The sequence below is a fragment of the Salmo salar genome, chromosome 10 (genome assembly GCF_965601325.2).
Source record: "Salmo salar chromosome 10, fSalSal1, whole genome shotgun sequence".
NCBI classification, from domain to species: Eukaryota; Metazoa; Chordata; class Actinopteri; order Salmoniformes; family Salmonidae; genus Salmo; species Salmo salar.
This window is the reverse complement of record NC_138300.1, coordinates 10,718,096-10,745,120: the sequence shown is the minus strand read 5'-3', so window position 1 is coordinate 10,745,120 and position 27,025 is coordinate 10,718,096. Positions and strand designations below refer to the sequence as shown.

General features: G+C 41.9%; 1 protein-coding gene across 1 annotated transcript in view; it reads left to right on the top strand.

The window, feature by feature from the left end:
• The window catches only part of LOC106613492 (26S proteasome non-ATPase regulatory subunit 1), a 114,252-nt gene extending 90,728 nt beyond the window's left edge, over nucleotides 1-23,524 (top strand). Inside the window, exons 20-25 of the mRNA XM_014215780.3 lie at nucleotides 2,017-2,186; nucleotides 7,417-7,509; nucleotides 7,919-8,005; nucleotides 15,899-16,060; nucleotides 17,549-17,713; nucleotides 23,336-23,524. Coding sequence (XP_014071255.3) covers nucleotides 2,017-2,186; nucleotides 7,417-7,509; nucleotides 7,919-8,005; nucleotides 15,899-16,060; nucleotides 17,549-17,695 — 659 coding nt within the window. The 3' untranslated portion in view covers nucleotides 17,696-17,713; nucleotides 23,336-23,524. The remainder of the gene's footprint in view (nucleotides 1-2,016; nucleotides 2,187-7,416; nucleotides 7,510-7,918; nucleotides 8,006-15,898; nucleotides 16,061-17,548; nucleotides 17,714-23,335) is intronic.
• Nucleotides 23,525-27,025: the final 3,501 nt, after the last annotated feature.

Genomic DNA, 27,025 nt, shown 5'->3' with positions numbered 1-27,025 from the left:
TCTTGTTCGGTCAGATCTCCCTCCAGAAGACTCAAAACACTTTGTAAAGGCTGGTGACATCTAGTGGAAGCAATAGGAAGTGCCAAAATATTCCTAAACCCCTGTGTTTTTCAATGGGATAGGTTTAAAGTCAATACAACACATCAGGTATCCACTTCCTGTCAGAAAATGTCTCAGGGTTTTGCCTGCCAAATGAGTTCTGTTATACTCACAGACACCATTCAAACAGTTTTGGAAACTTTAGAGTGTTTTCTATCCATATATAATAAGTATATGCATATTGTAGTTACTGGGTAGGATTAGTAACCAGATTAAATCGGGTACATTTTTTTTATCCAGACGTGCAAATGCTGCCCCCTAGACCCAACAGGTTAAAATCAATACACAAGTATATATTTTTAAACCTGCATATTTAGTTAATATTTCCTGCTAACATGAATTTCTTTTAACTAAGGAAAATGTGTCACTTCTCTTGCAAACAGAGTCAGGGTATATGCAGCAGTTTGGGCCGCCTGGCTCGTTGCGAAATGTGAAGACTATTTCTTCCTAACAAAGACAGCCGACTTCGCCAAACGGGGATGATTTAACAAAAGCTCATTTGCGAAAAAAGCACAATCGTTGCACGACTGTACCTAACCATAAACATCAATGCCTTTCTTAAAATCAATACACAGATGTATATATTTTTAAACCTGCATATTTAGCTAAAAGAAATCCAGGTTAGCAGGCAATATTAACCAGGTGAAATTGTCATTTTGTGTTCATTGCACGCAGTCAGGGTATATGCAACAGTTTGGGCCGCCTGGCTCGTTGCGAACTAATATGCCAGAATTTTACGTAATTATGACATAACATTGAAGGTTGTTCAATGTAACAGGAATATTTAGACTTAGGGATGCCACCCGTTAGATAAAATACGGAACGGTTCCGTATTGCACTGACAGGAAAAACGTTTTGTTTTCGAGATGATAGTTTCCGGATTCGACCATATTAATGACCTAAGGCTCGTATTTCTGTGTGTTATTATGTTATAATTAAGTCTATGATTTGATATAGCAGTATGACTGAGCGGTGGTAGGCAGCAGCAGGCTCGTAAGCGTTCATTCAAACAGCACTTTTTTGCGTTTGCTAGCAGCCCTTCACAATGCATTGCGCTGTTTATATCTTCAAGCCTGTCAACTCCCAAGATTAGGCTGGTGTAACCGATGTGAAATGGCTAGCTAGTTAGCCGGGTGCGCGCTAATAGCGTTTCAAACGTCACTTGCTCTGAGACTTGGAGTAGTTGTTTCCCTTCCTCTACATGGGTAACGCTGCTTCGAGAGTGGCTGTTGTCGATGTGTTCCTGGTTTGTTCCCCGGGCTGGCCTTTGCCCCATACTTTCCGAATGCATTGTAAGCCTGGGACATCAACTATTCAAAGTTGGCATTAGTAGGAGTCATTTATAGAATTCTGTATTTGTCCATTTTTGCAAATCACACTACTGTGAGGTGTGGCTCCATAACCAAGGTGTACAAGACGCGTACGGGGGAGGATTAGGGGGAAGATGTTATAGGAGATGATTGGTTGGTAGATTAAACCAATGTCTATGCACCGGGAGTTTCTCCCTGTCTTTCTGTATTGGCTGACGAAGACCAAGTTTGACGCTTTGGTCCACCAGACACTTAGCGCATTTGGGCGGAAGTGTCTGAGAACGAGATTAGTTTCATTCTATCCCCCTTTTGCGCCTAACTCTGTCTTTTTGTCTCTCTATTTCTCAGATTTATGGTTGACTGAAGTGGAAGATTATTGTTGCCAAAGCACAAAGATTATCACGACTATGTCAAAACACCCTCTCCTTCCTGTGTGTGTGTGTGTGTGTGTGTGTGTGTGTGTGTGTGTGTGTGTGTGTGTGTGTGTGTGTGTGTGTGTGTGTGTGTGTGTGTGTGTGTGTGTGTGTGTGTGTGTGTGTGTGTGTGTGTGTGTGTGTGTGTGTGTGTGTGTGTGTGCGTGTGCGTGCGTGCGTGTGCGTGCGTGTAGGTGGCCGTAACGTCACCATCTCGCTGCAGTCGAGGACGGGCCACACCCACATGCCATCAGTGGTGGGCCTGCTGGTATTCACCCAGTTCTGGTTCTGGTTCCCCCTTTCCCATTTCCTCTCCCTGGCCTTCACCCCCACCGCCATCATTGGGCTCAACAAGGACCTCAAGGTAAACAACGTGTGTGGGTGGGGTGCATCTGAAGTATACACATGTACAATTGAAGTCGGAAGTTTACATATACCTTAGCCAAATACATTTTTTCACATTTTTTCACATCATACAGTTTTTCACAATTCCTGACATATAATTCTAGTAAAAATTCCCTGTCTTAGGTCAGTGAGGGTCACCCCTTTATTTTAAGAATGTGAAATGTCAGAGTGATTTATTTCAGCTTTTGTTTCTTTCATCACATTCCCAGTGGGTCAGAAGTTTAAATCAAAATCAAATGTATTTATATAGCCCTTCTTACATCAGCTGATATCTCAAAGTGCTGTACAGAAACCCAGCCTAAAACCCCAAACAGCAAGTAATGCCGGTGTAGAAGCACGGTGGCTAGGAAAAACTCCCTAGGAAGGCCAAAACCTAGGAAGAAACCTAGAGAGGAACCAGGCTATGAGGGGTGGCCAGTCCTCTTCTGGCTGTGCCGGGTGGAGATTATAACAGAACATGGCCAAGATGTTCAAATGTTCATAAATGACCAGCATGGTCAAATAATAATAATCACAGTAGTTGTCGAGGGTGCAACAAGTCAGCACCTCAAGAGTAAATGTCATTTGGCTTTTCATAGCCGATCATTGAGAGTATCTCTACCGCTCCTGCTGTCTCTAGAGAGTTGAAAACAGCAGGTCTGGGACAGGTAGCACATCTGGTGAACAGGTCAGGGTTCTATAGCCGCAGGCAGAACAGTTGAAACTGGAGCAGCAGCACAGCCAGGTGGACTGGGGACAGCAAGGAGTCATCATGCCAGGTAGTCAGTCCTGAGGCATGGTCCTAGGGCTCAGGTCCTCCGAGTGAGAGAGAGAGAGAGAGGGAGAGAGAGAGAAAGAGAGAAAGAAAGAGAGAATTACAGAGAGCATACTTAAATTCACATAGGACACCGGATAAGACAGGAGAAATACTCCAGATATAACAGACTGACCCTAGCCCCCCGACACAAACTACTGCAGCATAAGTTTACATACAGTACACTCAATTAGTATTTGGTAGCATTGCCTTTAAATTGTTTAACCTGTTAGGGCTAGGGGGCAGTATTGACACGGCCGGATAAAAAAACGTACCCGATTTAATCTGGTTACTACTCCTGCCCAGTAACTAGAATATGCATATAATTATTGGCTTTGGATAGAAAACACCCTAAAGTTTCTAAAACTGTTTGAATGGTGTCTGTGAGTATAACAGAACTCAAATGGCAGGCCAAAACCTGAGAAGATTCCATGCAGGAAGTGGCCTGTCTGACAAGTTGTGTTTCATCTTGGCTCTTTTTATTGAAGACTGAGGATCTTTGCTATAACGTGACACTTCCTACGGCTCCCATAGGCTCTCAGAGCCCGGGAAAAAGCTGAACGATATCGAGGCAGCCTCTGGCTGAAACACATTATCGCTTTTGGCAAGTGGCCGATCAGAGTACTATGGGCTTAGGCGCGTGCCCGAGTCAACCCCATGCTTTATTTTCTTTCGTCTGTTTACCTAAACGCAGATTCCCGGTCGGAATATTATCGCTTTTTTTATGAGAAAAATGGCATAAAAATTGATTTTAAACAGCGGTTGACATGCTTCGAAGTACGGTAATGGAATATTTACAATTTTTTTGTCACGAATTGCGCCATGCTCGTCACCCTTATTTACCCTTTCGGATAGTGTCTTGAACGCACGAACAAACCGCCGCTATTTGGATATAACAATGGATTATTTTGAACCAAACCAACATTTGTTATTGAAGTAGAAGTCCTGGGAGTGCATTCTGACGAAGACAGCAAAGGTAATAAGATTTTTCTTATAGTAAATCTGACTTTGGTGAGTGCTAAACTTGCTGGGTGTCTAAATAGCTAGCCCTGTGATGCCGGGCTATCTACTGAGAATATTGCAAAATGTGCTTTCACCGAAAAGCTATTTTAAAATCGGACATATCGAGTGCATAAAGGAGTTCTGTATCTATAATTCTTAAAATAATTGTTATGCTTTTTGTGAACGTTTATCGTGAGTAATTTAGTAAATTCACCGGCAGTGTTCGGTGGGAATGCTAGTCACATGCTAGTCACATGCTAATGTAAAAAGCTGGTTTTTGATATAAATATGAACTTGATTGAACAAAACATGCATGTATTGTATAACATAATGTCCTAGGGTTGTCATCTGATGAAGATCATCAAAGGTTAGTGCTGCATTTAGCTGTGGTTTGGGTTTATGTGACATTATATGCTAGCTTGAAAAATGGGTGTATGATTATTTCTGGCTGGGTACTCTGCTGACATAATCTAATGTTTTGCTTTCGTTGTAAAGCCTTTTTGAAATCAGACAGTGTGGTTAGATTAACGAGAGTCTTGTCTTTAAAATGGTGTAAAATAGTCATATGTTTGAAAAATTGAAGTTTTTGCATTTTTGAGGTTTTTGAATAACGCGCCACAGGATTACACTGGCTGTTACGTAGGTGGGACGATTTGGTGCCACCTGCCCTAGAGAGGTTAACTTGGGTCAAACGTTTCGGGTAGCCTTCCACAAGCTTCCCATAATATGTTGAGTGAATTTTGGCCCATTCCTCCTGACAGACATTGTCAGGTGACCCTGTACAATTATAATAAAATCTATTGTAAGCCCCGTTCAGCAGGGAACATATAGCCAGATAAGAGTTCTCCTGTAACTTAACTGTAACTTCGAAATGTTTATAAATGAATTAAAAATGAAAAGCTGAAATGTCCTGAGTCAATGAGTATTCAACCACTTTGTTATGGGAAGCCTAAATAAATTCAGGAGTAAAAATGTGCTTAAGTCACATAGTAAGTTGCATGGTGTTAAACATGATTTTTGAATGACTACCGTAATGTCCGGACTATTAAGCGCACCTGAATATAAGCCGCACCCACTGAATTTAAAAAATATATATTATTTTGAACATAAATAAGCCGCACATGTCTATAAGCCGCAGGTGCCTACCGGTACATTGAAACAAATGAACTTTACACAGGCTTTAACGAAACACGGCTTGTAACAAAAATAAATAGGCTTTAACGAAACACGGCTTGTAACAAAAAAAAAATAATTAGCAGTAAGCTTAAGTTGTCTTTTTGCACTGAGTCAATTCCTCACGCTGCTGTTTCCAACGTCTTATCATTGACTCATTAAGACCAAGCTCCCGTGCAGCAGCTCTATTTCCTTTTCCAACAGCCAGATCAATCGCCTTCAACTTGAAAGTTGCATCATATGCATTTCTCCTGTCTTTGCCATGATGAGGGTGACAAAATGACTACCGTGATCAGAATGATGAAGTTTGAGAGCGCTCGATTTAATCTAAACAGTAAACAAAAAAGTTGTTTGACCTTAACCCGTTCGGCAATTTCAATGCCGCCAAAAAACTGAGCACGTCACAGAATGTTTTTTTTTTGGAAACAAAAAATTGAAAGTGGGAAAAATCCATATATTAGCCGCGTCATTATTTAAGCTGCGAGGTTCAAAGCCTGGGAAAAAAGTTGCGGCTTATAGTCCGGAATTTACGGTACCTAATCTCTTTAACCCACACATACAGTTATCTGTAAATTCCCTCAGTCGAGCAGTGAATTTCAAACACAGATTCAACCACAAAGACCAGGGAGGTTTCCCAATGCCTCGCAAAGAAGGGCATCAAATTGGTAGATGGGTAAGTTATTAATAACACTTTGGATGGTGTATCAAATCACTACAAAGATACAGGTCTTCCTAACTCAGTTACAGAGTTTAATTGGCTGTGATGGGAGAAATCTGAGGATGAATCAACAACATTGTAGTTAGTCCACAATACTGACAGAATGAAAAAGAAGCCTTTAAATAATACACATATTCCAAAACATGCATCCTGTTTGCAATAAGGCACAAAAGTAATACTACAAAAAAATTGCCAAAGCAAATCATTTTCTGTGCTGAATACAAAGTGTGGCAAATCCAGTACAACACTTTACTGAGTACCACTCTCCATATTTTCAAGCATAGTGGTGGCTGCATCATGCTATGGACAATAATGGAAAACAATGAATGTTTTTAAGTGTAGGAGTTAGTTTTGACTTAAATCTACTTGGAGACCTATGGCAAGACCTGAAAATGGTTGTCTAGCAATGGTCAACAACCAATTCAACAGAGCTTGAAGAATTTTAAAAATAATAATGGGAGAATGTTGCACAGTCCCAGTGTGGAAAGCTCTTAGAGACTTACCCAGAAAGACTCACAGCTGTAATCGGTGCCAAAGGTCCTTCTACAAATTATTCACTCAGGGGTGTGAATACTTATGTACTGAAAATGAGATATTTCTGTATTCCATTTTCAATAAATTTGCAGAAATGTCTAATGTTTTCACTTTGTCATTATGGGGTATTGTGTGTAGATGAGTTAAAACAATCTATTTAATTTTGAATTCAGGCTGTAAAACAACAATGTGGAATAAGTCAAGGGTCTGAATACTTTCTGAAGGCACTGTAGACAATGATCCCTCCTGCCTCCACCTGTGCCAGCCTTAGCATTTGCCCAGATCAGCAGTTGTGCACAGTGGCTTTTTTTGCGCCTAGAGGAAAAGACGTTGTTTACCAGCACTCATATTGCGCCAACCTACTGCAGCCATGCCATTCCATGCCAGCCTTTTATCGCAGGTGAAGTCACCCACTGCTTTGACAGCCAGAGAAGCACTTTATGTTCCCCTTCCCTCTCATACTTACCACCCTGCAGAGAACAGAAGTGAGTTATGACATAACATTAAACTAACTGAAAGCCTCTCTGGTCAGTGGTGGCTCCCTATATGGTTCTGTTTAAGAATTTGACGGGAAATGTTAAGACATTAATTTCCTGTGGGCATTATCAGTTGACTACAAGAGAGTAGGAGTTATACTATTTTGTTCCTGTGAAATAAATAATTTGTATTATTTACAGCTGACTTTCCATGAAAACGCATTTCAGATACAACGCTCAATGCGCTCGTATACATACGTACATACCATGCGCCGTAACTACTATGCTCACCAATAGCTTTTTCATTTTTGTTTAAATTCTGAGTGGTATTAGTATCAATGTGGCCAATGGAAGGTGGTGTTTTCAGCGTTTCTTGTTGTCAAACCAGTCTATGAATAAGTCAAACGGAACATCCCTTTTCAATAGGTGATGGGTCAGACTTTACAATCATTGCTTTTTTCTGGTGTTTGACCACACTCTCCCCCCCATCCAGATGCCCAAGGTACAATACCGCTCCAACTGTAAGCCCTCCACCTTCGCCTACCCTCCGGCCCTGGAGGTGCCCAAGGAGAAAGAGAAGGAGAAGGTGAGAGTCCCCCAACAGCGAAAGGATGTCACATTGTTTTGATCGATTGAAGTCATATTTGCTGCTACTCACGGTTGTCATTCTGAATGAAGTTTCCTCAGCCGAGATCAATTTCTTGGAGGGTTTTGTTATTAGTGTCCCTTTTTTTAAATCTTTCTCATCATTTTAATTTCATTGCCATGTTCGCAGTCTGAGACCAAGTTATTTTAGCTGCTCAGTCTAGGGCACAAATTTTGTTTCATTTTAGAACCGAGGTACAATATAATATCGTAATAAAAAAAACTGGCTATTTTGTGGTTCATGCATTCTAAGAAGTATTCTGATTGGCCTCAGTGCCTAAAGTATTGTTTTACCTTTCTTTGCAATACTCCCTTCATTTAGTCTCTCACTCCCTCTTTCTCCATGAAAGGTGTCTACTGCTGTTCTCTCCATCACAGCCAAAGCTAAGAAGAAGGAAAAGGAGAAGAAGGAGAAGGAGGAGGACAAGATGGAAGTGGTGAGTGTGTGGAAACAAAACCCATCCTTTTACGACAGCCAGCCCCATAGAGACCACTTTCTATTTTTTGAATTTTTTTTACGTCAAACGAAGTCTTCGTTTCTATGTAGTTGTTTTCAACCATCCTTAAGCAAGAATCCTGTAGCCCCCGTACCAAACAGTGCTCTGCTCAATCTGAACAGTCTATTGAGGAACGGTCCGTGTAATTGATAGTGAGGTGCTAATGGTTCAAAGACCTGAACCACAGTCTGAGACATTTTGGGCCCTGTACCAGGGCTCTTTAAAGGGGTAGTTCACTCCAAATACATAAACTGCTTATCGATTTCTTACCTCAGAAGTCATGTCCAGGCACATAGACTAAATCGAATCACATTTTATTGGTCACATACACATGGTTATCAGATGTTAATGCGAGTGGAGCGAAATGCTTGTGCTTCTAGTGCCGACTACTGCAGAGACGACCATTTCAAAGGTAAGAAAACGCTAAATTGAAATGTGAGTGAACTATCCCTTTAAAGCAGCAGTTATTACAAAATATGAAATGAGGGAACTATCCCTTTAACCTCTATGGGCTAGGTGGGACGCTAGCGTCCCCCCCGTGGTGCACTCCATCAACAGCAGGTGCATTTCAAGAGCGGCAAATTTGAAACCAAATAAATGTCAAAATTCAAATTTTTCAAACATACAACTATCTTACACCCTTTGAAAGATAAACATCTCCTTAATCTAACCACGTTGTCCGATTTCAAAAAGGTTTTACGGCGAAAGCATAAAGTTAGATTATGTTAGGAGAGTACATTGACAATAGCTGTGTGTAATGTTTTGTCAATTCAAAGACAGGGTCACCAAAACCATAAAACCAGCTAAAATGATGCACTAACCTTTTACAATCTCCATCAGATGACACTCCTAGGACATTATGTTAGACAATGCATGCATTTTTAGTTCTATCAAGTTCATATTTATATCCAAAAACAGCGTTTTACTATGGCATTGATGTTGAGGAAATCGTTTCCCTCCAATAACCGGCAGTCAAGTCAGCACCACAAATTAAATAATTAAAATTAGAAAACATTGGTAAAATATTATATTGTCATTTAAAGAATTATAGATTTACATCTCTTGAACGCAATCAACTTGCCAGATTTAAAAATAACCTTACTGGGAAATCACACTTTGCAATAATCTGAGCACTGCGCCCAGAAAAATACGCGTTGCGATACAGACTAGCCGCCATGTTGGGGAGATCTAAAATCGAAAATACTATGTAAATAATCCATTACCTTTGATTCTCTTCATCAGATGTCACTTCCAGGTATCACAGGTCCATAACGAATGTAGTTTTGTTCAAAAAAGCTCATCATTTATGTCCAAAAATCTCCGTCTTGTTAGCACATGATCTAAGCCCGCCGGACTTCACTTCATGAACGAGGGGAAAAAATATATTTACGTTCGTTCAAACATGTCAAACGTTGTATAGCATAAATCATTAGGGCCTTTTTTAACCAGAACATGAATAATATTCAAGGTGGACGAATGCATTCTCTTTTATAACGTATTGGAACGAGGGTACCCAACATGAACTCGCGCGCCAGGTGTCTAATGGGCCATCATCGTTCCATGGCTCTTGTTCGGTCAGATCTCACAGTAAAAGACTCAAAACACTTTGTAAAGGCTGGTGACATCTAGTGGAAGCAATAGGAAGTGCCAAAATATTCCTCAGCCCCTGTGTTTTTCAATGGCATAGGTTTAAAGGTAATACAACACATCAGATATCCACTTCCTGTCAGAATCTGTCTCAGGGTTTTGCCTGCCAAATGAGTTCTGTTATACTCACAGACACCATTCAAACAGTTTTAGAAAGTTTAGGGTGTTTTCTATCCATATATAATAAGTACATGCATATTCTAGTTACTGGGTAGGATTAGTAACCAGATTAAATCGGGTACGTTTTTTTATCCAGCCGTGAAAATACTGCCCCCTAGCCCCAACAGGTTAAGGAGCAGCTAGTTCTCAGCCTTGGCAGGGTCCCACAGCCCCTCTCTCCACTGATGTGACCAACTCACCCATGAAGCACACAGCTGGAACACACCAAACAAATCAAATTGTATTTGTCACATGCTTCATAAACAACAGGTGTAGACTAACTGTGAAATGCTTATTTGCGGGTCCTTTTCCAACAATGTAGAGTAAAAAAAATATATAGAGATATGTATATATTAGTACCAGTCAAAAGTTTGGACACCAACTCATTCAAGGGTTTTTCTTTATTTGTACTATTTTCTGCATTGTAGAATAATAGTGAAGACATCAAAACTATGAAAAAACACATAGAATAATGTAGTAACCAAAAAAGTGTTAAACAATTCAAAATATATTTTATATTTGAGATTCTTCAAAGTAACCACCCTTTGCCTTGATGACAGCTTTGCACACTCTTGGCATTCTCTCAACCAGCTTCATAAGCTAGTCACCTGGAATGCATTTCATTTAACAGGTGTGCCTTGTTAATTTGTGAAATTCTTTCCTCAATGCGTTTGAGCCAATCAGTTGTGTTGTGACATGGTTGGGGTGGTATACAGAAGATAGCCCTATTTGTTAAAAGACCAAGTCCATATTATGGCAAGAACAGCTCAAATAAGCAAAGAGAAACGACAGTCCATTATTAAGACATGGTCAGTCAATGCGGAACATTTTGAAAACGTTTAGTTTCTTCAAGTGGAGTCGCAAAAACCATCAAGTGCTTTGATGAAAAATAGCTCTCATGAGGACCGCCACAGGAAAGGAAGACCCAGAGTCACCTCTGCTGCAGAGGATAAGTTCATTAGAGTTAACTGCACCTCAGATTGCAGCCTAGATAAATGCTTCACAGAGTTCAAGTAACAGACACATCTCAATATCAACTGTTCAGAGGAGACTGTGTGATTCAAGCCTTCATGGTCGAATTGCTGCAAAGAAACCACTACAAAAGGACACCAATAAGAAGAAGAGACTTGCTTGGGCCAAGAAACACATTAGACCGGTGGAAATCTGTCCCTTGATCTGATGAGTCCAAATTGAAGATTTTTGGTTCCAACCGCTGTGTCTTTGTGAGACGCAGAGTAGGTGAACGGATGATCTCTGCATTTGTTGTTCCATCCGTGAAGCATGGAGGAGGTGTGATGGTATGTTGGTGCTTTTCTGGTGACACTGTTGCTGATTTATTTACAATTCAAGGCACACTTAACCAGCATCGCTACCACAGCATTCTGCAGCGATATGCCATCCCATCTAGTTTGCGCTTAGTGGGACTATCATTTGTTTTTCAACAGGACAATGACCCAACACACCTCCAGGCTGTGTAAGGGCTATTTGACCAAGAAGGAGAGTGATGGAGTGCTGCATCAGATGACCTGGCCCCCACAATCACCTGACCTCAACCCAATTGAGAGGGTTTTAGATGAGTTGGACCGCAGAGTGAAGGAAAAGCAGCCAACAAGTGCTCAGCATATGTGAGAACTCCTTCAAGACTGTTGAAAATGTTCCTCATGAAGCTGGTCGAGAGAATTCAAAGAGTATGCAAAACTGTCATCAAGGCAAAGGGTGGCTACTTTGAAGAATCTCAATATTAAAAAAATATTTTGGTTAGTTGAACACTTTTTTTGGTTACTACATGATTCCATATGTGCTATTTCATAGTTTGTCTTCTATTATTCTACAATGTAGAAAGAGAAAAAAAAAAGAAAAAAATTGACTTTTGAAAGAGTAGTAGGTGTGTCAACTTTTGACTGGTACTGTATAAATAAAAAAATGTGGGTTCACAGTTTAGACCGATCCGAGGTCCCAGTACTGAACAGTACTGATACGTGTACCGTTATGCACCAGTATTGCTTTTAGTAGGATGTCGACCACAGGGAATTATCGCCATGTTTGGTTTCATGTCCTCGTTGAGGAATTGCTTTGCGATCTGAGGCGAAGTTGGATCGTCTTATTTTGATTGATTGGGCTTGCTGTCATCAAGGTTAAGGAGAAGGGGCAATATTGTAGCCTTGTGTTATATCAGTGTTTTAGTTTAACCATTTTCTCACACAAACACTGTATGGGAGTGTTTGTTCTGTAGTAAACACACACACACAGACAAACAGGCGTGCTGATACGAGTCGCTGCACCACTATGGTTCAGTTTTCAGCCTAGCGTCAGACAGTGCAGGGCTTCCTGGTAGCAGCCGGTTCCACACATGCATGGTAGAGGCCTGGGCAGGGAACAGATGAGATGCAGGGATAGGTAACACCGGGAGGGCATACATAGAATGACAGGCAAGGTTTGTTTGTTTATTTCAGGTGTAGATGCACGGTGGCTAGGAAAAACTCCCTAGAAAGGACAGAACCTAGGAAGAAACCTAGAGAGGAACCAGGCTATGAGGGGTGGCCAGTCCTCATAGCAAATCAGCAACAGGTCAGCACCTCAGGAGTAAATGTCAGTTGGCTTTTCGTAGCCGATCACATTCAGAGTATCTTTACCGCTCCTGCTGTCTCTAGAGAGTTGAAAACAGCAGGTCTGGGACAGGTAGCACGTCCGGTGAACAGGTCAGGGTTCCATAGCCGCAGGCAGAACAGTTGAAACTGGAGCAGCAGCACGACCAGGTGGACAGCAAGGAGTCATCAGGTCAGATGATCCTAGGGGGTATGCCTCTAATTTGATAATGCCTCTAATTTCACGATGGCATCCCCTTTGTGTGGCCTTAATACACCCTAAAAGAAAATCATGCCTTTTGCGGCCAGTGGCCGTTGTGCTCTTGGCCCGAGTGCTGCGTTGTGACCTACTCCCTGAGTGCTGCGTGCTCTGAAGCACCTCTCACTCAAGTGGCTCTCCATCATGTGATTGGGTCTTTCTCACAGGCTACAGGTGAAGACAGACAAATCGGGGACGCAGCTGCGCGCATCCTTATCCAATTCCGAGGTGCATATTGAAGATATTGGAAGAACTGTCCATTTACTTTCCGTCGGCCAACAAAATTAGTAGGCCTAACAAACAGCAAAAGCACTAGCCTTTGTCAATCTACTTTCCCCCATAGTACAAAAGTTGACCTATTCTGTGCGAGAAATAAATATTACAAACATAGCCTGGGACAGTTGTGGGATGCGATAATTACTACTAGCATCAACAAAAACTTTTTTACGCAATATGGCTGATGCAGCATATGAATGTTTAGCTGTAAATGTTGATAAACTATTAGGCTATTCACGTTATAGAGCAGCAATGTGCACATGGCAGTAGGCTATAAGCAGGAATGTTCCATTAACAGGAAAACACTTATCAAAAGTGACCACAAATGCTACTATGCATGTAATGCTAATGACCATCAGCAGCATCAGAGCTCGGAGAAGCCTAATTACCGTGACTAAGCGGTCACGTGGAATTTGACTGCCTGCATGACTCGTGACCGCAGGTGTGGGGGTAATACGGTAACCGCAATAGCCCTATGCACAACTCCAATTGAGGTTTAGGTCTTGGAGAATATTTTGAACCAAATAAACTCAGCAAAAAATGAAACGTCCCTTTTTCAGGACCCTGTCTTTCAAAGATAATTTGTAAAAATCCAAATAACTTCACAGATTTTCATTGTAAAGGGTTTAAACACTGTTTCCCATGCTTGTTCAATGAACCATAACCAATTAATGAACATGCACCTGTGGAACGGTTGTTAAGACACTAACAGCTTGCAGACGGTAGGCAATTAAGGTCACAGTAATGAAAACGTAGGACACTAAAGAGGCCTTTCTACTGACTCTGAAAAACACCAAAAGAAAGATGCCCAGGGTCCCTGCTCATCTGCATGAACGTGCCTTAGGCATGGTGCAAGGAGGCATGAGGACTGCAGATGTTTCCAGGGCAATAAATTGCCATGTCCGTACTGTGAGGCGCCTAAGACAGCGCTACAGGGAGACGGGACGGACGGCTGATCGTCCTCGAAGTGGCAGACCACATGTAACAACACCTGCACAGGATCGGTACATCTGAACATCACACCTGCGGGACAGGTACAGGATGGCAACAACTGCCCGAGTTACATCAGGAACGCACAATCCCTCCATCAGTGCTTTGACTGTCCGCAATAGGCTGAGAGAGGCTGGACTGAGGGCTTGTAGGCCTGTTGTAAAGCAGGTCCTCACCATCTATGGGCACAAACCCACCGTCGCTGGACTAGACAGGAATGGCAAAAAGTGCTCTTCACTGACATGTTGCAGTTTTGTCTCCCCAGGGGTGATGGTCAGATTCGCGTTTATTGTCGAAGGAATGAGCGTTTCACCGAGGCCATTGAGTACGTCTGGGACCTGTTGGATCGGAGGGTGAGGGCTAGGGCCGTTCCCCCCAGAAATGTCCGGGAACTTGCAGGTGCCTTGGTGGAAGAGTGGGGTAACATCTCACAGCAAGAACTGGCAAATCTGGTGCAGTCCATGAGGAGGAGATGCACTGCAGTACTTAATGCAGCTGGTGGCCACACCAGATACTGACTGTTACTTTTGATTTTGACCCCCCCCTTTGTTCAGGGACACATTATTCCATTTCTGTTAAACTGAACAAGTTCTGAACAAGACTATGTCTCAGTTGTTGAATCTTGTTATGTTCATACAAATATTTACACATGTTAAGTTTGCTGAAAATAAACGCAGTTGACAGTGAGAGGGCATTTCTTTTTTTGCTGAGTTTACAATGCTTTTAGTTTTATATGTATTTAAGACCAAGTTATTTTGAATCACCTATTCTGGTACTGACTAACTCCTTATTTAGAATTTCAGTGAGCTCACTGTCTGTAGGTGCTGACATGTTGTGTGGATTCATTCTAGCTTTGTGTAAGACCAGTGGCAAATCATTTGTAAACATAAAGAGTGCTGTACATATCTGATGTTAGAAGAACTTCAATTGAAGAACACTCTCCAACCACATGATGGCAGGTGATGTAAAGCAAATATTATTAAAGGCTACGCTGAAATCAGACAATACAGCTCCAGCTATCATCTTATCCATTTATTTTAACCAATCATCTGTCATCTTAATCAATGCAGTACAAGTTGAATGCCCTTATCTATATGCATGTTGAAAGTCAGGAGTTGTTCTCTGAAAAATAGCATTTTGTTTGGTCAAACAATTCTCTCCATCAGTTTACTAAGAACAGGCAGCGAACTGATAGGGCGGCTGTCAGAGCCAGCAACAGGTGCTTTGTCGTTTATTTTGGCAGTGGAATTACTTTAGCTTCCTTCCACACCTGTGGACACACTCCTTTAGATTTTGGTTAAATATATAGCAAATAGGGGTAGCAATCCGGTCTGCTACCATTCTCAATAGTTTCCCATCAAGGTTGTCTATACCTGGTGGCTTATCATTATTGATGGATAACAATAGTTTTTCCACCTCTCCCACACTAACTTGACCAAAATAAAGTGTGTCCATTTCAGAGAAACGGAAAGTCATCCACTAAAAAAGACAGGCCAAAGAAGCTTGTAATATGAACTTAATTTTCATGCCCCCACAGGACCTTGTACCATTCAATAACTCAGACCCGACACACAGTGTCTTATAGAGGGGGAGTTTGTTGTATTGTTTGGATAGTTGAACAGTGAGATTGTCTTGCGCGGGGTGCTGCAAATAGCCTAACAAATCACTGGCCACCAAGTGCAACACAACAGATAAGGTGTATCACCCATCTCAAAATCAACACATCTTCCAGAGTTGAAACTTTTCGGTTGTCGGGAAACGTGTGACATGAAAAGCCCACTTTATTTCGGGGTTACGCTTATTGACATTGATATTTATTGTATTATCCAATGCATTTTGTAGTCACTGAGTCATGGGTTTTCCTCAGGAAGAGGGGGGAAAAACGCTTAGCATTGTTTGTGTTTGTTGGACTCTCAGGAGGTACAGGAGGCTGAGAAGGAGAAGAAAGATGAGGAGAAGGAGAAGAAGAAGGAGCCCGAGCCCAATTTCCAGCTGATGGAAAACCCAGCTAGAGTGATGCCCGCCCAGCTCAAAGTGCTTAACATGCCCGAGACATGCCGCTACCAGCCCTTCAAACCGGTACGTACTGTTGGTGTGGGATTTTTTTTTTTTAAGTGTGTTTCTCGGTCCAGCAATGAAGCTGTCTTTTATCAGACATCTTTTATTTCTATTTAGTCTAAGATTATAACCCCAGATGGTTTGGTTTTGGACCATGTACCTGACCCCTATCATCACCCACTGAGTCTTAACGTTGCCGGCATTACACCACTGGACTCTGGCCCCGCGCAAAGTGTTGACCGGTTTCCACAGTAAATAAAATTAGATATATGCATTATGCAGTCACCCGCACACTTATCGTAATCCCACTCCTATAAAGAGGAGCATTGTCTGGTTACGTGTAAAATCAACAAGTCGAGCTAGGACCAATTATCATATGACACAGGTGCCTCTTTGCTCTCGTCGATCTTCTAAAACATTCCACATTTTGTTTTTTGTATGCAACCTTGAGAGGTATTTATTTAAATTGAACCTTTATTTAACTAGGCAAGTCAGTTAAGAACAAATTCTTATTTACAATGACGGCCTACCCCGGCCAAACCCGGACGACGCTGGGCCAATTGTGCACCGCCCTATGGGACTCCCAATCACGGCCGGATGTGATGCAGCGTGGATTCGAACCAGGGACTGTAGTGACGCCTCTTGCACTGAGATGCGGTGCCTTAGACCATTGCGCCACTCGGGAGTATTGTTTTAAGACCAATACATCTATTGTTGCGGGGTCAGGGTGTGCCTCCCACAGAATTTCCCTCCATTTTGTGACTATTTCACCTCTTCCATAAAAGACAATCAGAGCACTGTTCCAAAGACCTTGTAGTGTGGTCTGTAAGTAGTTTAGTGTTAGCTTAGCTGCCCAATGATAATGTAGGAGTTAGAATCAAGCCTGTGCGGTGCTCACCATGCCAGATGCTTTAGTGTGGACCTGAAATGCATCATATCTTAAACAACCATATCTATAACACTGCTGTACAGTGATAACAAAGCTGCATGATGTACAGTACAACCACTCCGATGGCAATTTGATAACTGAGTATGTCTGAGGCAACCATCCTCTCAAAATCCTCACAGGCAGACCGAGAGACTGAAAAAATACCTGTTCCTTCTTGCAGTCACGATAAATCCCTTCACTGTTATCCATCACTTTGTCTGTGGATTGTTTTTGAAAGATCCTCTCTCTCTTCTCGGCTTCAGAGATTTACGTAGACATGAGCCTTCTGTGAAACCTTGTGAAATGTGTCCAATTATTGCATAAGCCTGCTAGTCAGTGTTGACAGTGGAGAGTGGGTGAGATTTAAACAGTATGAGGTGCAGTGTGTTCTCTTGAGTTGAGATTATCGTGGGGCAGGTGGGTGATGTTTGATAGGGTGTACTGATCAGTCGGGGAGGCAGACAAGGTGTTGGGTATTAACACAGCACGACACCGCCCTTGAGATCAAAAAGACACTCGTCATTGGTCAAACAGCCTACAGTCGCTCATGCCATTGGTCCGTGTCCCCTGTCTGTTTTCAGCTGCACACTGGTGGCATCATCATCATGAAAGACACCAGCGAGGAAGATGAGGAGCTGGTGGAGCCTGTCTCCGCCCACGGCCCAAAGATCGAGGAGGAGGAACAGGAGCCGGAGGCCCCTGAGTCCTTTGAGTACATCGATGAGTGAACGCCCTCCACGTAAAAGGTATCTATGTGTCTTACACCAGTGTTTATCAAATGATGGATCTGGATCCATTGATGGTTTGCAGGTAATTCGTAATGGGTTCTCTCTGAAAGAGTGGGTGCTGGTTAGAAACCGGTGTTGTTGACCAAAAGCTGTAGATGGGTCACATTGCTAAAATATTTTAGAACCGCAACCCCATTGGATCTGTAGTCTAGGGGTACATACAGTGACCATTCTTCCCCCTTTGTGTAAGAACTCAAACTTTCAGGATCAAGCTGCCTGAATATTTAATATTACCTTGTAATTTGCTATACAGAGCAGTGAGGCAGTCTCAGACAGAGTGGCTCTGCCCCATCGCTGGTACAGATATAGCAGAGAGAGGTAATGGTACAGTGCAGGTCTTTGGGTTTTTGTTCCCATGCCTAACCTGGCTCGCACCCATCGGTGCCTATGGAATGTAAACAATGCTGCCATTTCCAAACTACAACCCCTGAGGGTTGCACAGCAAAGAATGAGCTGAGATAGATTGTTTTGTCCGTCTTGGCCATCAGCACACTTATGTTTGTCTTGGTCCCAATTACTTCCCATGAAGGCTTGTACAACATCTTTAAAAAAATACAATTAGGGGATGTTTAGATAGTGTTATGCCTTTTGGGATTAGAAATGCTCTGCATGTAAGAGGATTTGAAATACACACCACTGTGGTTATCTTAATGAGTTGTTTTAATGAAAATCTTTAAATTATCATATTGAAAAGCATCATTTAACCTCCCTGGGCAAGGTGGGACATTTGCGTCCCACCTAGTCAACAGCCAGTGGAATCGTGTGGCGCGAAATACAAATACCTCATAAATGCTATAACTTCAATTTCTCAAACATATGACTATTTTACACCATTTTAAAGACAAGACTCTCGTTAACCTGTTAGGGCTAGGGGGCAGTATTGACACGGCCGGATAAAAAACGTACCCGATTTAATCTGGTTACTACTCCTGCCCAGTAACTAGAATATGCATATAATTATTGGCTTTGGATAGAAAAAACCCTAAAGTTTCTAAAACTGTTTGAATGGTGTCTGTGAGTATAACAGAACTCATATGGCAGGCCAAAACCTGAGAAGATTCCATGCAGGAAGTGGCCTGTCTGACAAGTTGTTGTTCATCTTGGCTCTTTTTATTGAAGACTGAGGATCTTTGCTATAACGTGACACTTCCTACGGCTCCCATAGGCTCTCAGAGCCCGGGAAAAAGCTGAATGATATCGAGGCAGCCCCAGGCTGAAACACATTATCGCGTTTGGCAAGTGGCCGATCAGAGTACTATGGGCTTAGGCGCATGCCCGAGTCGACCCCATGCTTTATTTTCTTTCGTCTGTTTACCTAAACGCAGATTCCCGGTCGGAATATTATCGCTTTTTTATGAGAAAAATGGCATAAAAATTGATTTTCAACAGCGGTTGACATGCTTCGAAGTGCGCCATGCTCGTCACCCTTATTTAACCTTTCGGATAGTGTCTTGAACGCACGAACAAAACGCCGCTGTTTGGATATAACAATGGATTATTTTGAACCAAACCAACATTTGTTATTGAAGTAGAAGTCCTGGGAGTGCATTCTGACGAAGAACAGCAAAGGTAATAACATTTTTCTTATAGTAAATCTGACTTTGGTGAGTGCTAAACTTGCTGGGTGTCTAAATAGCTAGCCCTGTGATGCCGGGTGCTGAGAATATTGCAAAATATGCTTTCCCCGAATATTGCAAAATGTGCTTTCACCGAAAAGCTATTTTAAAATCGGACATATCGAGTGCATAGAGGAGTTCTGTATCTATAATTCTTTGTTTCATTGTTCTCAGATCGACCACTGCTACTGTTTTTCAGCCAGGGACTGCAGAGTCATCATTCAACGTTCTGGCGCCTTCTGAGAGCCTATGGGAGTCTTAAAAATGTCACGTTACAGCAGAGATCCTCTGTTTTCTATAAAGAGGGTATAGAAGGCCAAGAAATGGTCAGAGAGGGCACTTCCTGTTTAGAATCTTCTGAGGTTTTGGCCTGCCAAATGAGTTCTGTTATACTCACAGACACCATTCAAACAGTTTTAGAAACGTTAGGGTGTTTTCTATCCAAATCAAACAATGATATGCATATTCTAGTTTCTGGGCAGGAGTAATAACCAGATTAAATCGGGTACGTTTTTTATCCAGCCGTGAAAATACTGCCCCCTATCCTAAACAGGTTAATATTGTTTGCTAACATTAATTTATTTTAACTAGAGAAATTGTGTAATTTCTCTTGCGTTCTGTGCAACAGAGTCAAGGGTATATGCAGCAGTTTGGGCCGCCTGGCTCGTTGCGAACTGTGAAGACTTTTTCTTCCTAACAAAGACAGCCAACTTCGCCCAACTGGGGAGGATTTAACAAAGCGCATTTGCGAAAAACGCACAATAGTTGCACGAATGTACCTAACCATAATCATCAATGCCTTTCTTAAAATCAATACACAGAAGTATATTTTGTTTAAACCTGCATATTTAGTTAAAAGAAATCCAGGTTAGCGGGCAATATTAAACTTGGGAAATTGTGTCAATTCTCTTGCGTTCATTGCACGCACAGTCAGGGCATATGCAGCAGTTTGGGCCACCTGGCTCGTTGTGAACTAATTTGCCAGAATTATACGTAATTATGACATAACATTGAAGGTTGTGCAATGTAACAGGAATATTTAGACTTATGGATGCCACCCGTTAGATAAAATACGGAAAGGTTCCGTATTTCACTGAAAGAATAAACGTTTTGTTTTCGAAATGAGAGTTTCCGGATTTTACCATATTAATGACCTAAGGCTCGTATTTCTGTGTGTTATTATGTTATAATTAAGTCTATGATTTGATATTTGATAGAGCAGTCTGACTGAGTGGTGGTAGGCAGCAGCAGGCTCGTAAGCATTCATTCAAACAGCACTTTCGTGCGTTTGCCAGTTCGCTGTGCTTCAAGCATTGAGCTGTTTATGACTTCAAGCCTATCAACTCCCGAGATTAGGCTGGTGTAACCGATGTGAAATGGCTAGCTAGTTAGCGGGGTGCGTGCTAATAGCGTTTTAATTGGTGACGTCACTCGCTCTGAGACCTTGAAGTAGTTGTTCTCCTTGCTCTGCAAGGGCCGCGGCTTTTGTGGAGCGATGGGTAACGATGCTTCGAGGGTGGCTGTTGTCGATGTGTTCCTGGTTCGAGCCCAGGTAGGGTCGAGGAGAGGGACGGAAGCTATACTTTTACACTGGCAATACTAAAGTGCCTATAAGAACATCCAATAGTCAAAGGTATATGAAATACAAATGGTATATAGAGAAATAGTCCTATAATAACTACAACCTAAAACTTCTTACCTGGGAATATTGAAGACTCATGTTCAAAGGAACCACCAGCTTTCATATGTTCTCATGTTCTGAGCAAGGAACTTAAACGTTAGCTTTTTTACATGGCACCTATTGCACTTTTACTTTCTTCTCCAACACTTTGTTTTTGCATTATTTAAACCAAATTGAACATGTTTCACCAGTTATTTGAGGCTAAATTGATTTTGATGTATTATATTATATATTAATTAAAAATAAAAGTGTTCATTCAGTATTGTTGTATTTGTCATTATTTCAAATAAATAAAAAAATATCTGACTGAATAATCGATATCGGCTTTTTTTGGTCCTCCAATAACCGGTATCGATATCGGCGTTGAAAAAGCATAATCGGTCGACCTCTAATGTTGATCACAGATACCTTAAAAGAAAGGTAGGGCCGTAGATCAGAAAACGAGTTAGTATCTGGTTTGACCGTCATTTGGCTCATGCAGCGAGACACACATCTCCTTTTGCATAGTTGATCATGCTGTTAGCTGTGGCCTGTCCCACTCCTCTTCAATGGCTGTGCGAAGTTGCTGGATATTGGCGGGAACTGGAGCAGGTTGTCATACACGTCAATCCAGAGCATCCCAAACGTGCTCAATGGGTGACATGTCTGGTGAGTATGCAGGCCATGGAAGAACTGGGACATGTTCAGCTTCCAGGAATTGTTTACAGATCCTTGCGACATGGGGCCGTGCATTAAGTTTACAGACGACACAACAGTGGTAGGCCTGATCACCGACAAGGATGAGACAGCCTATTAGGAGGAGGTCAGAGACCTGGCAGTGTGGTGCCAGGATAACAACAACCTCTCCCTCAATGTGATCAAGACAAAGGAGATGATTGGGGACTACAGGAAAAGGAGGACCGAGCACGCCCCCATTCTCATTAACGGGGCTGTAGTGGAGCAGGTTGAGAGCTTCAAGTTCCTTGGTGTCCACATCACCAACAAACTATCACGGTCCAAACACACCAAGACGGTCGTGAAGAGGGCACGACAACACATATTCCCCCTCAGGAGACTGAAAAGATTTGGCATGGGCCATAGATCCTCAAAAAGTTCTACAGCTGCACCATCGAGAGCTTCCTGACTGGTTCTACAACTGCTACAGAGGGTAGTGCGCACGGCCCAGTACATCACTGGGGCCAAGCTTCCTGCCATCCAGGACCTCTGTACCAGGTGGTGTCAGAGGAAGGCCCTAAAAATTGTCAGACTCCAGCCACCCTAGTAATAGACTCTTTTTTTCAGTCTCTCGGTCCCAGCTTTGATGCACCTGTACTGATCTCGCCTTCTGGATGATATTGGGGGTGAACAGGCAGTGGCTTGGGTGGTTGTTGTCCTTGATGATCTTTTTGGCCTTCCTGTGACATCGGGTGCTGTAGGTGTCCTGGAGGCAGGTAGTTTTAAGTTATTGTCCCCAGCACAAGGTGCACCTGTGTAATGATCATGCTGTTGAATCAGGGTTATCTTGGCAAAGGAGAAATGCTCATTAACAGGGATGTAAACAAATGTGTGCACAAAAGTTAAGAGCGATACGATTTTTGTGCATGTGGAACATTTCTGGAATCTTTTATTTCAGCGTATGGGACCAACACTTTACATGTTGTTTATATTTTTGTTCAGTATATAAAAAAAAAAATGTTTGACACATTGAATTTGGCATTACTGCTATTAGCCAATAGAAACACATTGCATAACAGATTCACTACATGGAAGAACAGATTGTCCCAAATAAAACAAAATAAATTGTTCTGAAGTGTCTGTCCTATATCTGAGATACAACAAAGATCAGGAAGCTATTTGTATTTATTTTTATTTAACTTCTTATTTAAGGCATTAAACTATCCCCATATATACTTACAATGGCGAATACCATCGTGTTCGTGGGAATTCTCATAATAGTTTGTAGGCCAAACCGTTTGGACGCTTTAGACTTTTTTGTGAGAAGACCGGTTTTTGGGACGTCTCATGGTCTGACCACTCTAGCACTGCCACCTTTTACCGCAGATGCGGAAGGGTGATATCGGCGGATGTGATGGATTGAGATGCAGCCCATGCAAAAAAAACCATCTCTAGATTTCCGCAGGGCCACGGACATTGTAGGAGAAGGGTTAATAAACATTGAAATATAGATAGGCCTAATTACCATAACTTTCTTGTAAAAACAAGCAATGAATTAGGTGTTTTGTGATCAAACACAGCCTATTCAGGTCGTATCCTTCTAACTGCTCTGGCCTTTCTATTCCACAGGTGGCGTTACGAGGCTTCTACAGGAAGAATCTTGACATCCCAGCATGCATCTCTTTGTCCCCCCTCCGTCCCTCTTTTACACGGTCCTGTCCTGGCCCCCTTTGTCAGACAGGGAATGTTTTACATTCTCTTGTTAAATGGTCTAATTTTCTGTCAGTACAATTAAAAATGTGTGTATATATTGGAGAATGGAGCATGTGTGCTTATTTTTGTTCCTGTATGTGCTGCGTGTACATAGCGTAATCCCTCTAATCCTACACATTTAGGCTGGTTTACATTCTCTGAGCAGTTTTTCCTCATCACAGTCTGCCCGTCAGCCGGGCCGCCTCAGCCTGCCATTGTTCCGCCCAGTTTAGCTTACTCCTTACCATACCAAGGGCTTGATGATACACACAGTCACATTGCATTTACAAGGACATACTCACCTACGCTTAGAAATACAGGTCTAATTAATATAAACAGACATCGCAACTGAGGTTTTTGGCTGCATAATGCAAACTGTTAACACTTGTTGATGGAAAGACAACTAACTAAATGAGGCTGTGTATAATTGAGTTTCAGTGGCACAGGGTATTTCTATTTCCCCAGTTGGTTTTGGTTTTATTTGTTTATATGAACGACTGTGGAATGCCAGTTGGGGGTATGGAGGCAACGTTTGATATTTAACATGAGAAGCAACTGTTAACTTTAAGGTAATTTGTATTTAATGAGTGGCTGCTGTTAAAATGTGCCCTCTTTATTCCATTGCCATCTGGGGAAGAGATGAGAGTTCTCTTGAAATGTCGCTGGGCAAGAATGAATGAAGCAAGTGTGGAAAGAAATTCCACAAATTAACTTTTAACAAGGCACACATCTTAATTGAAAGACATTCCAGGTGACTGCCTCATGAAGCTGGTTGAGAGAATGCCAAGAGTGCGCAAAGCTGTCATCAAGGCAAAGTGTGGCTACTTTGAAGAATGTCAAATAAAACATATATTTAGGATTAACACTTTTTTTTTTGTTGGTTACTACATGATTCCATATGTGTTATTTCATAGTTTTGATCTCTTCTCTAGTATTCTACAATGTAGAAAATAGTAAAAATAAAGAAAAACCCTTGAATGAGTAGGTGTCCAAACTTTTGACTGGTATTGTATATTTCACCTAATTTTAACGTTGTCATAAAGAGCACATGTTCACCTTTATAAATAAATAAATAAAACATTTCCCATCAAGAGGTTAAATAAAAAAAATACTATACTAAGTGCCTAATAAGAGCCAAATAAACATGGTGGATGATTTAATCTTAAATCAACAATAAATCCCCTTGTGACAGGGAATGGAAGTTTGTTGTGTGCAACAGGGGGTGGCAATTGAATGCAAGCTTCACCCCAAAAAATGTAATTGTAAAACCCAGCTAGCACAGTGGATCTGGGCCGATTCTGGCTGAGAGTCAGACACGGCCGACGTCATGTGGCTTGGGTCTGGGCTGCCTTCGGCAGTATTACTTATGGCTAGGATGCGGGGATTGAGCTCAGGCTGATTCCGGTGAGAGTTATCTTGCCCAAATGTACAGTTGAAGTCAGAAGTTTACATACACCTTAGCCAAATACATTTAAACTCAGTTTTTCACAATTCCTGACATTTAATCGGAGTAAAAATTCCCTGTCTTAGGTCAGTTAGGATCACCACTTTATTTTAAGAATGTGAGATGTCAGAATAATAGTAGAGAGTGATTTTAATTTCAGCTTTTATTTCTTTCATCACATTCCCAATGGGTCAGAAGTTTACATACACTCAATTAGTATTTGGTAGCATTGCCTTTAAATTGTTTGATTTGGGTCAAACGTTTCGGGTAGCCTTCCACAAGCGTCCCACAATGAGTTGGGTAAATTTTGTCCCATTCCTCCTGACAGAGCTGGTGTAACTGAGTCAGGTTTGTAGGCCTCCTTGCTCGCACACTTTTTTTCAGTTTTGCCCACATATTTTCTATAGGATTGAGGTCAGGGCTTTGTGATGGCCACTCCAATACCTTGACATTGTTGTCCTTAAGTCATTTTGCCTGACTGATGCCTTGAGAGTTTGCTTCAATATATCCACATAATTGTCCACCCTCATGATGCCATCTATTTTGTGAAGTGCACCAGTCCCTCCTGCAGCAAAGCACCCCCACAACATGATGCTGCCACCCCCGTGCTTCACGTTTGGGATGGTGTTCTTCGGCTTGCAAGCCTCCTCCTTTTTCCTCCAAACATAACAATGGTCATTATGGCCAAACAGTTCTATTTTTGTTTCATCAGACCAGAGGACATTTCTCCAAAAAGTACGATCTTTGTCCCCATGTGCAGTTGCAAACTGAAGTCTGGCTTTTTTATGGCCGTTTTGGAGCAGTGGCTTCTTCCTTGCTGAGCGGCCTTTCAGGTTTCCTCCAGCATCTTCACAAGGTCCTTTGCTGCTGTTCTGGGATTGATTTGCAGTTTTCGCATCAAAGTACGTTCATCTCTAGGAGACAGAACGCGTCTCCTTCCTGAGCGGTATGACGGCTGAGTGGTCCCATGGTGTTTATACTTGCGTACTATTGTTTGTACAGATGAACCTGGTACCTTCAGGCGTTTGGAAATTGCTCCCAAGGATGAACCAGACTTGTGGAGGTCTACAATGTTTTTTCTGAGGTCTTGGCTGATTTGTTTTGATTTTCCCATGATGTCAAGCAAAGAGGCACTGAGTTTGAAGGTAGGCCTTGAAATACATCCACAGGTACACCTCCAATTGACTCAAATAATGCCAATTAGCCTATCAGAAGTTTCTAAAGCCATTACATCATTTTCTGGAATTTTCCAAGCTGTTTAAAGGCACAGTCAACTTAGTGTATGTAAACTTCTGACCCACTGGAATTGTGATACAGTGAATTATAAGTGAAATAATCTGTAAACAATTGTTGGAAAAATTACTTGTGTCATGCACAAAGTAGATGTCCTAACCGACTTGCCAAAACTAGTTTGTTAACAAGAAATTTGTGGAGTGGTTGAAAAACAAGTTTTAATGACCTAAGTGTATGTAAACTTCCGACTTCAACTGTATATATTACTTGGGGCTTGGGCCGATTCTGGTGAGGGTTATCTGCCCCAAAGGTATTACTTGGGGCTCGGGCCAATTGGGGCTACTCTCTGGCAGATGATTACACGGGCTGCTTTATATAATTAACATTTATTTTTCCATATTTTCTCATTGTTTCCGTGATCAAAAAATACAATTAACATTTAAATGAAATTCTTTAGTAGTCCTGTGTAGTATTTTAGTATTTTGATACTTTGTGCAAGGCAATTGATAAGCATTAAATACTTTGGATGGAACTTCCGGAGTGGCACAGCGGTTTAAGACACTGCGTTGAAGAAAGAAACTGCGTTTCTACAAATGTTGGTTCGAGACCTGTGCCGGCCGTGACCGGGAGACCCATGAGGCGACGCCAAATTGGCCCAGCGTTGTCAAAGTTGGGGGGGGTTTGGCCGGCCGGGATGTCCTTGTCCCATCGCGTTGTAACGACTCCTGTGGCGAGATTGGCTCATGCACGCTGACACGATCACCTGGTGTATGGTGTTTCCTCCGAGACTAAATGTTTTTTTTGTGGATGGGTATAATTTACATGTATAATAGTAATATTTAAAATTACTAAATTGGGTAATTTTGTATACATTTACATAAATTTGCATC